The following is a 15,317-nucleotide window of genomic DNA, read 5'->3' on the forward strand; positions in this document are numbered from 1 at the left end:
CAATCTGGAAGAAACTGTTAATACAACACCTGGTCTGCCTCTTTCTAAATTAGATGTTTAGTGTGACCTGTCAAATATCATTCTGCCATGGTTTTGCTCTTACTCAGCTCTAAATGCATGAAAGTGTTTGTTTTGACTTCTCTTATTCATATATTCTTAAAGTTCATTATTTAGGTTCTGAACATGGGACAGCTTCCCATGTTGTGGTATAGGGATTATCAAATTTTTATATTGACTTTTGTCTTCTAACCTTTGCCCATCATTTATAAATATTTGGGGTAAGTCAAGTCAAGTTAGTTAGTCAGTCAGTCAGTCAGTATAACGTAAACGCTCTGTACCTTAAGCTTCCTCAGATTATCTATGTGTAACAAGACTTTATATTAGCCTTAGAGGAAGTAAGCATGTTCAAATGCTAATGTGTACTGCTTTCATATTAGGGAAGTTATAGACTTCGGAAAATGAAGTGACAGCAAAGATGAGGTCACAAGTTGGGAGCCAAGATCACATAGTTTAACTCTGTTTCTGCCTTGCTAACATTTCCAGTTCTTAAATGTTAAAGAAAATTTCAGAAATCTTAGCAAGAAGTTAAAACAATTTTTAAGTGATTATTACATTTCTAAAGAATGTATTTTTATTTTATAGCTCCTGGAAGGAAATTTTGCCAAAGTCGTCAGCCATGAAATGGATGGACTTATTTTTCAGCCCATTGGAGTAAGTTCATGTGAATGTGTGTGTGTGTGTGTGCCTGCTTGTGTGTGTGTGTGTGTGTGTGTGTGTGTGTGTGCCTGCTTGTGTGTGTGTGTGTCAGAGTAAACGTTTTCATCACTAATTAGTTTTTCAATTAATGTTTTCTTATAATTCATATGAAATGAATATTAATTTATATTTCTTTGCTAGAAATCTACCAATAACATTGAATAAATGCTTATTTCCTCTTGTGGCTTGCTGTACCATTTAAGTATTAGTATCTTTAAAACTTCAGTTTGCTGAAGTTGAGGAAAATTGAAAGTGTTATTGAAGAACAAAGTCAAGAAAAATGATTTTTGAGATTTTGTTCTGTGTGGACATTACTGTGTTATTGGTGGGATCCCACATTGGAGTAAACTGTGAGGTACTCCACTGCACCCTTTCCCCGCCTCATGAGTGCTGATGAGCTGGGTCTGTCGGTTCTTTGGTTGCCACTGTTTAGTCACAGTAGAGAGTGTTGAGCAGGACTCGTGCTCTAACTCACTAACTCAGTAACTGCCAGTTAATGCTCATTCATTCGCGTCACCGCTTGATAACCAGTGCTTTATACAGGCATAATTTTCTTTAAAAAAATAACTCATTCATTTTTATTTTATGTGCGTTTGTGAGGGTGTCAGATCTTGGGTTACAGACAATTGTGAGCTGCCGTGTGAGTGTTGGGAATTGAACTCCAGTTCTCTGGAAGAGCAGTCAGTGCTCTTAACCTCTAAGCCATCTCTCCAGCCCCAAAGACATATGTTTCAAAGCATGTCACATGGAATAGAATTCAGGAAATGGCTGGAGATACAAGTACTGAATAGAAACCTGGGATGGGATCTAGCAACTTGTGCTATAACATGGTGCTGACATGTCTCTGGGTGTTCAAGTATAAGAGCTACCTGTTCAGCAAGAGTTAAATCCTGTGTTGGAACACCTTCCCATTTGCAGAATTCTGTTCTCATTCTTTCTGTCCTTAGTTAGGATTTGAATTACTGAGAAGTTAAAAGGCATCAAATTAGGTAACTGGAGCAAAGAAAAGGAACTAATAATTTTGAACACTAGGCATATAACACCAGAGTATATGTGCCTTAAATATGTAGAAAAACCTTTCATGGATATTTAGATAAAATTTGCTGTTTTCCAGGCTGCCTTGTTAAATAGAAGAAGAGAAAAAAATCTTATCTTCTGAGGTTGAAGGAGATAGAAATGGAATAAGCTAGAAGCTAGGGACAGAAATTGCAAGAATATTCTTAGGAAGGTGGAGTTTGGGTTTTGAATTACATACTTTTTTAGGTTTAGTCTTCTAGAACAAAAGTAGTTTAAATATAACAGTAAAAATAGAAAATTTTAGTGTTTGAAGTTCATAGTTGAGACTTATACACATATGAGATTTGGGTAAGTAAGAAATGGCTGCGGAGGAAATCTCTGTTATGAGTTTTCATGTAAAATGTGCCCTCTCTGTTCTTGGATCTGAAAAATTGTCCCTTTACCTGGTAGACAGGCTTCTAATAGTGGGTCCTTAAGTTAGTGGAAAAGCCTGACTACCCTCTGAATTGTGCAAGAAAGCCAACCTTTCCTCCTGTGTTGTTTTTGCCAGTAAAGAAGGTAACTAAGACAGTTCCTTTCTGGGATATTGAGTATAATCAATTGAATTATTAGAGTTTTTTGTGATTTTTTTTTTTTTTAATAACAACTGGTAAGGCAAGTCTCCCTATTGGCCAGAATTTCTTAAATATTTGTAGGTATTTGCTTTAACATACAAATTTCAGAAACATTTATTTTGTTTTCAAAGTTGTTATTATTATTATTATTATTATTATTTTTGTAGGAATAGCTTTGAATTTGGATTTGGAGAAAATGAGTATACTATTAAATCATTGTCTCATTGGTCTTCTGTTCTTTAAATTCAGGTAGACAAGTTTCTGAGCATTTATGAGTTCTGTTAGGGTAGTAAACAATGTCTTTGCCCCCTTGTTTGGCACTTGATATATTGCCATGCTAAATATTTGAGCAGGATCTCGTAGCTCAGGCTGGCCTGTTATTTGTTATCAGTCCTACTAATGTAAATGTGAAGTCACCATGCTTGGCAGCCAGCTGCAATTTTGCTTATTTTCTTCCAGTCTTTGGATTGATATTAGCTCCTTTCAAAGTGTTAATTTTAAGGAATCAGGTTTTTTTTTTCTTTCTATGATGAGATTATGTTCCTCCCTCCCTTTCTATTTCATTTTTATTATTTGTTTGTTTATTGTTATGTGCATTGGTGTTTTGCCTGCATGTATTCCTGTGTGAGGCTGTCAAGTCCCCTGGAACCTGAGTTACAGACAGTTGTGAGCTACCATGTGGGTGCTGAGAATTGAAACCGGGTCCTTTGGGAGAACAGCTAGTGTTCTTAACCTTTGAGCAACGTCTCCAGCCCTCTTTTACTTTTTAAAGATAGGGTTTTTTTAGTACAAGCTGGCCTCAACTTTGTATGCTGCCAGAGCCATCCCTGAAATAACTCCTAATCCTGCCTCTTCCTATCAGGTGCTGGAAATTACAAGGGTGATGACACCAAACCTAGGAGTGTTGCTGCTTTTATGGTGACTTAATGCTTTTCACATTCTAGTTAGACATTAGTGTCGCCCCTCCCCCCAACCCCCATCCGGTACAATGCTTTCACCTGGATGTAGACATCACCCTATACTGTGATTATCAGTATTTCTTTTCTGAACCAGAACTGTTGACTGACATGTTTTCAGAACTCTTCAGCATACCACCTCCATTTGGGGTTTGAAGGGATGTGTTCTGAAATGCTGTCTTCTCTAGTCTTGTGGCACAGCTTTACTGCTTGGGATTTCTTTTAATTATTTTATGCTGAAAGTTCTGTTTACCTTTTTTTCATGGCTGAGTACTTCACTAAGATTTGTGTTTTCTGCTTTCTTGTTTGGTTCAAGTGACCGTGAAACCTTGATGTTTTAGGAAACATTGTTTCTGCTTTTGGGGTTCTGCTTTAGAGTTTTCCCCAGTAGTCTCTATTCTGCTTATTTATTACCTGTTACAGTTTTATGAATCACACTGAGCTCTTTATTGTCTGTCCTGAAGGCCACCAAAAGGCACATTGAGTAAACGCTGTTGCTCAAAACTGCTGATCTAAATGCCTGGAGTTTCAAAGTTTCTTTTTTATTTTGTCACATCTATATTTTTCTCTTATATTAAATTGCTATCATCATTTTCTTCTTTTGAGACAGACATTTATTTTTAGTACTTTAACTGCTGTGAGCTTCACATCACTGTTCAAACTATCTCTTTCATTTAAAAGCCTCTAATTCTTTTAGTATTACTAGGGGTATGTAGCTGTGTCTCCCTCTACCCCCAAAGCAGGACAGTATAAAAGAACTCCCAGGTGTGGGGAGAGCAGGAGGAGTCCCAAGGGAGGAATGGCAGGCCTTCATATTTTCAATGATCACTGAAGTCTGTTGTGGTTCAGCAGCTTCCTTTTGAATTCTTGTTATCTCAAATCTTTGTGATTGTTTTAGATTAGGTCTGTATTGTTTTATTAAGTTATAGTTCAGCAGCTTCTTAGTTGTATTGTCTTTTAAATCTAGACCTGTTTTTCTGCCCTTACAGAATTATATTTTGGGAAAAAGGCCTCACTTGAGGAAACAGAAAAGCGACCCATATTGATTGACTGACACATAGTCATGGCTGCATAATGCCATTTTACTCAACAAAGGGCTGCTTATAAGATAGTGGTTTAGGGCTGGACAGATGACACAGTGGTTAGGGATACTTGCCGCTTTTCCAGAGGAACTGAATTTATTTCTGAGCATCCATGTCTGGTAGCTCACAATGGCCTGTACCTGGTCTTGTCTTGAATGAAGCTGGTCCCATTCGTTTATAACATGGTATAGGGATCTTTTGGGATGTGCATTAGGTCTGGGTAGATGCCCTAGACGACCATGGTCACTTCAAGACAGTCATGGATGAGTCACCTGCCAGTTGTCATCAGGCAAGAGGGTGGTAGGATTGATGGCAGTGGCTTTCTCAGGCTGGACTTAGGGTGATTCAGGAGTAGTACCTGGTACTGGGTTACACAGGCCTTAGATAGTCAGTGGTCTATTGTTCTTCATAGGAAAGCCTCAACCAGCCACACGGGGCACTGTGAGCATAAGATCATGAACCAGAGTTAGCTTTGCTTCTTTCACTAGAATAGTGGTAACTGTGATAGCTCTTATTTAGATGGGTCATGCTGTGATTACAGGGTCCTGTTGCCTGCCAGGGTATGCCACAGGGAGTTTCTGTGGCCCCAAAGTTTGGGTTAAGACCTCTTTTGCACTGCTTTTTGTTTCATGGACAAACAGATGTAAAGGTTTGAGACATCTGGAAATGATAGGGCCAGAGGCAAAGTCAGAGCTGTTGTTAAAGCCTCAAACTCCTTTTGTTCAATCTCAGTCCAGGTAACCTCCCCCCACCCCCCCATGGCTAGCGTTTAGAGGCCTTGCTGTTTCCCAAAACCCTGGTTTTGAGAGGTGGCAATATCCAACCATACCCAGAAACTCTTGAACCTGTCTCTTAGCTGGATCTGAAAGATGTCAGCAGTCCTAGTCTCTGAAAGGTTCCTTCTGCCTCCCTTCAGCTGGTTTCTGAGAAAGGACAAGACCCCAAAATTTTGCAGGGTAAAGTTTAACAGCTTTTCCTTATCAGAGAAAGGTGATGGTGGCTCTCAGTTGATGTAAAAGATGTCACCCCAAAAGTGCGTAGGGGCAGTCAGGCATGACTAAGAACTCTTTTGTGCCCTTTTTACTAGGTAGATGGAATGGGAAGTGGTCCAGGGTTTCCGGTTGCTCTTCAGCCTGCAGTGTTTTGATTAGCTAGTTGGCCTAAGGGTTTCGTACGGACCAAATATGTCAACTCTGTGTTTCCAAAAAAGCCAATTTCTTTACGTCCAACTTTAAGTATTATCCTAGGCTCCTGAGGCCTTAAAGTGTGGGAGCTGGGGCTCACCCCATCTCTTTTCTAAGTATAGTACTTGTGCATCATGCCTCCTTCCCAATTATGGCATTTATTTTCCCAGTGTCCTTTTTCCTTGCAGTAGGTACATTGCTCTTCCTTTAATGTTGGCCTTCGTGTCTCCTGGCCCACTGTCTACCTATTGCCCAGGCTGGCATATATTAGCTGCGTGTTTTCTTAAGTCTGCCACTATGGCCCTAGTGTGTCTCTTATCCTTCCAGCTTTCAATTCGTTCTCTTGTTAAACACCTTTGGGCTACCTCCAATAACTGGGACCTATCCATAGCTTCAAATCCCTGTAACAATAAGACAGATTGGGCAGGCCTAATTAGGTGCACCCCTACCTGAACAGCTTGGCAGAGTCCAGTGACATCTCACAAAAATTCGAGAAACTGGGTTAGTGGCCACATCTGTCCTCTCCATATGTCCAAACAGAGGGTGCCCTAGCCAGATTTAACCTCCGGAGATGACAGACCAGGCAACTCTCACTGAAGAACATTTGGACAGGCTGTCAGAGGGACCTGGACTAATGCAAGCACCGAGTTCTTCTTTCCCTGAACCCCAGAACATCTCATATTTTACACCCTCTAGGAGGAAGTCTAAGGTGAAACATGGGTGTTGGTCAAACCGGTGAGGGTCTTGAAAGGATATTGGTGAGACCTCCAAGTGTTGCAGGAGTAATGTCCCTAAAGACCACTCAGCATGACCAAAGTTCTGATTGAGAGTTCACATTAAGCTGCTCGTGACTGCATGGAGAAAAACTTCTCACAGAGTAGCCTTGAATGCATTTTACAGGGAGCTTTTAAAGGCAAAGAACATAGGAAAACTACATCCTTTTTGGTAGTTGCAGGGAGAAGTAAAGCAAGCAGACAGTCTATAACAGAAGCCAAAAACATGAAGTTAGCTGGGACATTTCAACCCCATGTTTCTAGAACTGGCTTGGATACTTTGCCATGGGACTTTTTGTGGTGGGGAAAGATGGGGAGGTGGTGGTAATTTCAGATTAGGTCAGTGATGGCCCCAGCTGAGACAAAGTAGAAGACCCTTTGCTGTCACACAGTTAGCTAAGATAAAGTAAATTAGTCTTTGGACCTGAAACATTTCAGTCTTTCCACACTACTAAATTTCCAGTCAGTCAGTCAGTCAGTTTCTGTGGACACAGCTTATTTTCAGGAGTTTTCCTTAGCAGTTTCAAAGCATCACATTTGTATATGCAGGTGGCCAAATATTATTAAATATTATAAGGTCTCATAGCTAGGAAATGTCATTCATATGATCTGATGTAGAAGAGGCTTAGTAGTGGGTAGGACAGCAGTCTTCAGGAAAGAGGAATAGCTAGTAAAGGCCCTTGAGAAAGAAACAACTATTAGCCATCATGATCCAGTTCTGAACTGAGTTTTTAATACTCTGTATATGACATAACATTTACATGTGACAAGGACTAAGTAATTAAGAACACTAACACTAAGTAATTAAGAACACAGTTTGACCTAATGAAGTAAAGGTAACAGATGGGCAGATACCGTTGCCCCCTGTCACTCCTTGCTGTGACCATGGTCAACCCCACCCAGTTCTTTGACATCTCAGCTGAGGGCTGAGATGAGCCGTTGGGCTGCGTCTCTTTCGAGCTGTTTGCAAACAATGTTTCAAAGACCACAGAACTTTCATGCTCTGAGCACTGGAGAGAAAGGACTGGGATATAAGGGTTCTCTTTTTCTTTTTATAGAATTATTCCAGGATCATGTGCCAGGGTGGTGACTTCACATGACATAATGGCACTGGTGGCAGGTCCATCTAATGGGAGAAATTTGAGGATGAGAACTTCATCCTGAAGCCTACAGGTCCTGGCATCTTGTCCATGGCAAATGCTGGACCAGATACAAACGGTTCCCAGTTTTTTATCTGCACTGCCAAGACTGAGCGGCTGGAATGCAAGCATGTGGTATTTGGGAAGGTGAAAGATGGCATAAGTATTGTGGAAGCCATGGAGCTTTTTTGGGTCCAGGCATGGCAAAACCAGCAAGAAGATCACCGTTTCAGCTCTAATTCTTTTGACTTGCAGGGAGTATTTCTGTAGCTCAGGAGAGTGCACTCCATTCCATCTGCTCACAGCACCCTGTAATCCCCACTCTCACTCAATTCTTCGGGTGCCATATTTTCCTCATTTCCCTCCAAGTCTAGTTGGATTGCAGAGTTAAGTTTATGATTATGAATAAAAAGTAAAGAAGAAAAAAGGTAACAAATGAAGGAAACATGTATCTAAGATAACCAAGATTTACAAAGGTGAGGGACATAGGAATTGCAGGCCTCATGCAGAGGAGGGAGTGTCCTCATTCCCACCACTTTCAGTCTTTCTGGGGTTGGGCTGGGCTTGACTTGACCCTACTTTTGCTTCAGATTGGCTGCTCCTGTTTCCAGGGTACCCCAGACCGTAACTCTTGTAGTTCTGGAAGTCTAAAACTATTTTCATGAGTTGAATTGTCATCTTGGCAGGACCATGCTCTGCCATGGCTACCAGGCTACTAGGAAAAATCCATTTTTTTTTTCCCTTTTTGCTTCTTCCATTTTCTAGAGCTTTAAACCACTCCTTGCTTTAGTGGTGCACTGCCAACTTTTTTTTGTTAAACCTGTTTTACTTCTTTTATCCGAGATACTGGTAGATATAAGTGATAACACAGAGAAACTACTGAACGAGATTTTTCTGTGGGCAGAAAGAAAGATTTATTGGGGCTCTAACTGCCAAAGCCATCCCTTGAGTAGCAGAGAGAAGAACAAAATGGCAGAAAACCAAACAGATTTTGTTGGTTTAAGGTTTTTTTCTATGCCCCATCTAGCACCCAGATATGACAGAGAGACCTGTCACATTTATAATAAGCTTCAAGCACCGTCACTGGGCAGATATTGATCTATTCTAACCCGTGCACCCTGGCCTGACCTACTTCTCAGCTGTGTGCTCCATGGTACTTGCTGTCCAGACTGCCCTCAGCTGCTCCTGCTCCATCTTTATCCCCATGGCCTGGTGTTCCTTAGGGCCTGGCAGCTGTCTCCTTTTTCTCTTCTGTCTTTCTTTCTCTACCTGGGACTTCCAGTTTACCCAGTCATAGGCTTTTTTAGCTTCTTTATTAACCAATCAGAGACAAATGGGGAGTAATTTTTACACAACATTGAGGCAGGAGAGTCCTCAATATCAATGACAGTACCAGAATCTGTTAATCATTTATCTCACTTACTTAGCTCTGTTATCATTTGTTGGCTTAGCAATTAACAATTCAATATACAGAGACCACCTTAATATATGATGTGAGTAGAGGTCACTTCTACAAGATTTTATGATAGTCAGCAGGTGGGGAATCTGAGCTAATAAAGATTATTCAGAATTGATCCAAACAAATACCCTTGCTGAGTTAACTTTTGAGAGAAGGTTAGAGGAGGTTCTTGGAGGACAGAAACCACCTTAAGAGATCTGCTTTTCTAATAAAGAGACCTTTTAGGCTTGTATACCTGATAACAATCTTATTTACCTAGGCAAATTTAGGACAATGTCACCAGCACTGCTCTTTCGGGTTGGAGTGTTCTGGACCTAACGTTCCAGCCTATTGTTGAGTTCCCTGGTTACTCTGTTGATTGGGATCTCTGAGAAGAGGGAGTTCTGGAATGCTGGTCCATAGCAGTAGCTCAAGTCAGCAGGTTTGAATAGGACACCTGAGTAAATCCCATCTGACTGTCAGTTTATTTCACCAATTCTCTCCCAGAGAAACCTGAAAAGGCAAGGTGCGGTATTATTATTATTGTTATTATGAGAAGGATAGAGACCAATGGGCTGAGGAGTATAGGAAAAACTAGGGCCCAAGGGAGACCAAAGGATAGCTTTAGAGTCATTCTCTGGAGATTGTATTTTGCAAGCCAGTTCTCTTTCACATTGGCTTTCAGCAAGTTCAGGACTTAGAGCATCTGGGGCTAGCAGTTGCGTGGCAAAAGTTGGTTCCTGGACGGTGCCTGTTAGCTCAGTAGAGAAGCTTACTGGGACAGGTATAGACTAGGGACAGAAGTTAAAGTGAAGGATCTTTGGCTGTACACTTGAAACTTCCTGATCTATCTTGTGGTCCTGAAGATTACAGTTGGAAAGGAGTCCCTAGACCAGGGAAAGGAAAGAGGCTGAGAGTTGGTTTGACCTTTGAGAGATGGATCCAGGTCAAGATTTCTTGAAGCTTACATTAACTTTTAAGGTTGACAAAAGAGATAAAAGTGTTAGATATATTAGTGTGACCACTGTTAGACTCATACCTTTGAGCCATAGCAAAACAAAGGCTGAAAAGTTATTAATATAATAGAAGCATAAATATCTGTAATGGGAAAATTCTTGGCAGGAAAGAAAATAAAGGGGAAGAAGAGCTTGAGGACTCATGTATCATCTTTAAGTCTCATTTTTTATATACTTTTTCAGACCTTTACAACTTGCATCTGCATACCTTAAATTACTTCCTTAGATCTTTACATCCACATAAACTTTAAACTTCTCTATTTTTCTTTATCTAGAAACATCCAATAATTTACCATGAGACAGAGATGCTTGGTTATTGAGAACAGTCATTGGAATGCAAGTTCTTTTAATAAAGGAACAGTAAAGAGCAAAACTTTTACTAAGAAATCTTTTTTTCTTTTTCTTTTTTTTTCCCGAGTCAGGGTTTCTCTGTGTAGCCTTGGCTGTCCTAGACTTGCTTTGTAGACCAGGCTGACCTCAAACTCGAAGCAATCCACCTGCCTCTGCCTCCCAGAGTGCTGGGATTAAAGGCGAATACCTATTTTGTGAATTTGCCTTTCTCAGTATGAAGCCTGTCAGCAACATAAACCAGTCTGTCAGTTTACCTTTCTCAGCAGGAAATCTAGGAGCTATAAGAAAAGCAAGGCCTAATTACATAAGAAACTAATCCAGGGTGGCAGGTAATAGAACCTCAGGTTTAAAGTTTTTTTAATTTGAGTCCAGCAGTGGTGGAGCACCAAAATAAATAAATCTATTAAAAATTATACCAGTAGCATGTAACATGTACATCTTTCGTACCCAAAATTATTGTAAAACCAAACTGTTTTGCAGGTTAAACAGGCTTTTTAACTATGAGTGACCTGTAACCTAGGGAGAGTAGTTGGTTGGTCTGCTGCTGCTAAGCTGTCTGACAAAGTTAGAACCCACCATCAAGGCCATCACAGAGATTTGAGAAAGATAAGCTTGAGGCCACATGGCCTCTATATCAGTTAGGAACCACAGACTTACTTTCTGCCTTGGCACACAGCCTGGGCTTCTCTATGGTAATCTTGATGGCTTTGTTGGGGGTAAAGGTCTAACTAAGGGCATTGTCATTTTTTGGCTACCAGACTCCTGCAGAGGAGGGAATTGATCTAGCATGATGGGGCAAGGAGAGGCAGTAGATTTCCATTGTCCCACTTGTCCACAGCTTGTGCAGGGAGGGACATAGTGGTGGATGAGATGGAGGGCAGTTCTTCACCTAGTGACCATTATAGCTACATTTGAAGCAAGTTCCAGGTGAAGTTCACTGCCCTTTCTTCTTTGGAAGAGACCTTAGGCTTGCTGCCAGGATGCAACATTTCTGTTTATGATGGGAAGCCCTTTTCAGTAAACACCTTAAATGCCATATTTAGCAGATCTCTCTGAGGGGTTTGAGGGCTATCATCTAATTTGTTAAGTATACCTGATTTAAACAAACTTGTTTAAACAAACAAGCTACTTGTTTTAGGCTTCACCTTGACTGCATATACTGAATGCTAAAGCTTGTCCTTAGAAATGAATTACATTTGTACTTAGTGTGACTACAGGTATAATTCTGAGCCTGATTAAGACGTGGTATTTATAAGGTGACTGACCATTACCTTGAATGTATTAATTATCCTTAACAGTTTACAATAAGTTAGTAGCTTTTGTAAGATTAGAATTTTGTAGTTTTATGCCTGTTAAGTTTGAGCCTTAAAATTTTTAATTGCTGATTTAACGGAAGATCCTTTGTTGTGAGGTATCCACTAGAGAAGACTAATTGGACATGGGTTTAAGCCAATAGAAAGTCTTTATTGGTCAGCAAGGGGCTACACTGGGTGTTTGGGACCCCAGTTTAGTCCTGAGCCTTTTTCAGGGTGAGCTTTTAAGCACAAAATCATATCCTGGGTTGACACACCTTATTTATCAAGATCAGTTAACCAGAGGCAGAACTACAGAAGCCAAAAGCAAGGTTAGTACAACTAGAACAACTTTGCCCAAACTATGGACTTTGATGGATTAGGTCTCTGTTTTCATTTTGGTAGGCATTCCTGTATACATGCTGGGTTCCCAAGGCCTAAATGGTATTTTCATCATGCTATCAATTATGCTAAGGTCTGAGGGCCTACTCAAGTTTGGGATCTGGCACACTTTAGCATTAAAAAATAAATAACTTCAAACTATAAAAAAAGCACTCAAGAGAGACAGAAATTATTTTACTCACCCTTTCATAGTGGACCTTCGCAGAATATCAGTTTCTGTATGGCTCCGTTTATCCGTACAACTAAAGCTTAACAAAGTTAGCAAAAGCAAAGCAACTAGACATTTTTTACTACCCTGAATGAACCATAGAAATTCATAAACCATGTTCATATATGTTGTTTTTTATCCAGAACAGTTTTGGAAGCTCGGTGTTGAACATAGTGAACAAAGACATTAGTGGTGAGACAAAAGTTTCTAAGTCAGTTCCTATTAACCTGAGTAGGCCATTAAGAGTTTAGGAATTTGAAAATCTTAACTATTTTTTAAGTCCTGTTTTCCTTAACCTTGGTTCATGGTTGTGTTTTATCTGTTATTTTTCACTCCCAGGACAAACAAATCTATTCTAAACCCAAAATATCTTGGAGGCTTGCTGTTATCTTCTTAACGTAGGGAAAAGAAAGCAATATAAACCATTGTGGAGGCTTGATGTCGGTGTCGGCTATAAAAGGAGGTTCAATGATAAGTAGAGGGTTCAGTAGGACTAGTTGTTTTGTGCCAGAGTCGGTTTATGCCATATTCTCATCTTAACTAAGATGGCAATTAAGTCTCACGGTGTCCTCTCTTGTTAACCTAACTAAAGAAAACTGTCAGGCAACTGGTTGCTTCTATCCTGCTGCTGTCATCAGCCAAGATGCAAGCCACATGGTTGCTATTTAGTTTAAGGCCAGCACATTAGGAGCAGAGTTGGGGGGATGGGAGAGACTTATGGGGGTTAAGTGCCTTGGTAACAAGAATTTCAATTTAGGGTATTCCCAAGCAGACTGAGAGACTTGTTAGTTTCCCAGGATCATTAGAGGGTATTCCTCCTACATGTGATGGGGTGCCAGGACAGAATAGGCAGCTCAGAGAAACTTAAGTTGTAGGTAAAGAGAGATAGGAGATTCAAGCGAGTAGAGGAACAGCTGAAGAGGCAGACTCCAACATTTTGAATTGAATATGGTGGGTGCCAGGAACCAACAGAAGGAAGTGATCTGTACCTAGGAGGGTAAAAAATCAGCAGTTGGTTTGGTTAGGAGGAAGATGGCCTTTTGTGAGGGAAGTCCAGTGTCCCTTCTGGGTTTCAGCACCAAATACAAGTAATGTTGCAGAGAAACTCCCAAATTAGACTGCTCCATGGTCAGAAAGATTTATTGAGGTTCAAACTGCCAAAGGCATCTTCCAGGGAGCAGAGAGAAGAGCAAAAAATGCAGAGAAACAAGCAGATTTTATATATTGTCAGGAGGTGGGGATTTTAGCTGATGCAGTCTGTCAGCATAGATCCAGAAGTAGGTGCTCTTGCCTGAGGTGAGGGTTAAGAGTAGTTCCTGGAGGAACAGAAACTACCTTAAGAGAAAATAACCTTACTTCAGAAACCAAAACCAAAACCAAATCCTACTTTACTGCTTCTCCATTAAACGAAAACCTGCATTTCTTTAGGCTTTTTACTTGTTAACAGTCCTTCTGTTTACCTGGCCAAACTCACTTTGGTGAGGATAGTGTCACCAGTGCTGATGCTTGGGAGGTTGGGGGCATGCTGGACTAACATTAGGTACACAGGATCCATCGGGATGATCTAGTCTTCCTTCCCCGTCCGCAGAGCCTTAGTGTGAAAGGATGCCAAAAATCATGTCAGAGCTCTAGATAAATCCATTTTAACATTACACTCATTGTTATGGTTTACTATTATATTTCTAATTATTAGTCACAATAATTAGACATTAGTCCTGGTATCCAGTATAATTTCTTATTCTGGTATTGGTAATTGATACAAATTTTGGTAAGAGTTGTAAATTGCCTTTCTTTGTTAGGCATTATATTAAAATTGAGTTCTAAATGAGAAGTTTAGGCCCTTTGATCAGACCGAGAACTTCTCTCAGGAACTAGTCCTGGAACTAGCTTTATAGATCAGGCTAGCCTCAAACTCACAGAGATTGCCTCTGTCTTCCTCCTAAGTGCTGGAGTTAAAGAAAGGTGTGTAGCACCACCCAGCTAGATCAAACCCTTTTAATAAAAAAATTTCCAGCCTGTCCAAATGTTTCTTCAGAAGTTTAAAACTTTGATGAACCTAGTGTTATTTACTGAAAAGGAGTTGGGGTACACTATTCTGAGAAGATAATGCCATAAGTTATTGATACTCTTTTTAAAATATTAAAATGCATGAAAATCTTAACCTTTGGTTTCGGGTTGAGTAATGTCCCAGGGTCAGAACCTGTGGTTCGGTTCTATTATTGGGAGTTCCTTCTGTCCATCTAGAGACGACCATTCCTCCAGTTTCTTGTCTGATGGCATTTTTCCTGCTGTCAGTAATCTTGGAGTAAGAAAGGTAAAGGAAGGGTTGGAGAAATGGTTCAGAGGTTAAGAGTGAGCACCACTCTCACAGTTAGTTCCTAGTACCCACAGTGGCACTCCCTACTGTGTGTGACGTCAGCTCCAGGGCTTCCATTGCTGTCTTTCAGCCTTTCTCACATGCACATATTCAGAGCAGATATACACTCAATTACAAATGAGTTGTAAAAGAATATTTAAGACAGGTTAAACCCACTCTTTAGAAGGCAGATGCTCCCCTCAAACTTCAGGTTTATTTTTCTGTGCTCGAATTTCTGGGCTGGAGTTTCTGTTCTTTGTATAGAATAGGCACACTTCTATTGTTCTCTGATGGAGGCGAGAACAAAGGTGTCAAAGCGTGGTTTTATACTGTGATTTTCCCCTTGGTACCAAAAACATTTCCAAGGGAAAGAAATGTTGAAGATAACATTACTGATGCATGTGTGTGCGGGCGCATGTGTGTACGCGTGTTTGTGTCTATCTCTAGCCACACACATTTGTGAAAAAATTGCTTGGCTAAGGTAATTAAAATGTGGTAAGAAATTATTTTTGTTTTGTTACATTAATAATTATTGTATTGAGTCACTTAATAGATAGATGTCAGCTCTTTTGGAAAAATGACACTATTGTGGGTTTTGATGCAATATTAAAGGCATTTGTACTGATGCTACATAAAGTAAAGTAGTCAGTCTTGTCAGGCCAAGACCACGAAAGTAAGCTTAGGAAAAACATGCTTAATTTTTGATTAAATGTTTTATTTTTAAAAGCAATTT

The 15,317-nt window shown here is 40.2% G+C and overlaps 1 protein-coding gene across 3 annotated transcripts in view; it reads left to right on the forward strand.

Moving 5' to 3' along the window:
- The window catches only part of Rngtt (RNA guanylyltransferase and 5'-phosphatase), a 217,020-nt gene that overhangs the window by 59,696 nt on the left and 142,007 nt on the right, over positions 1-15,317 (forward strand). For all 3 annotated transcript variants that reach the window (XM_021634879.2, XM_021634880.2, XM_021634881.2), the window contains exon 12: positions 643-711. In XM_021634879.2, coding sequence (XP_021490554.1) covers positions 643-711 — 69 coding nt within the window. The remainder of the gene's footprint in view (positions 1-642; positions 712-15,317) is intronic.

Source organism: Meriones unguiculatus, chromosome 20 (genome assembly GCF_030254825.1).
Source record: "Meriones unguiculatus strain TT.TT164.6M chromosome 20, Bangor_MerUng_6.1, whole genome shotgun sequence".
Taxonomy (NCBI): Eukaryota; Metazoa; Chordata; class Mammalia; order Rodentia; family Muridae; genus Meriones; species Meriones unguiculatus.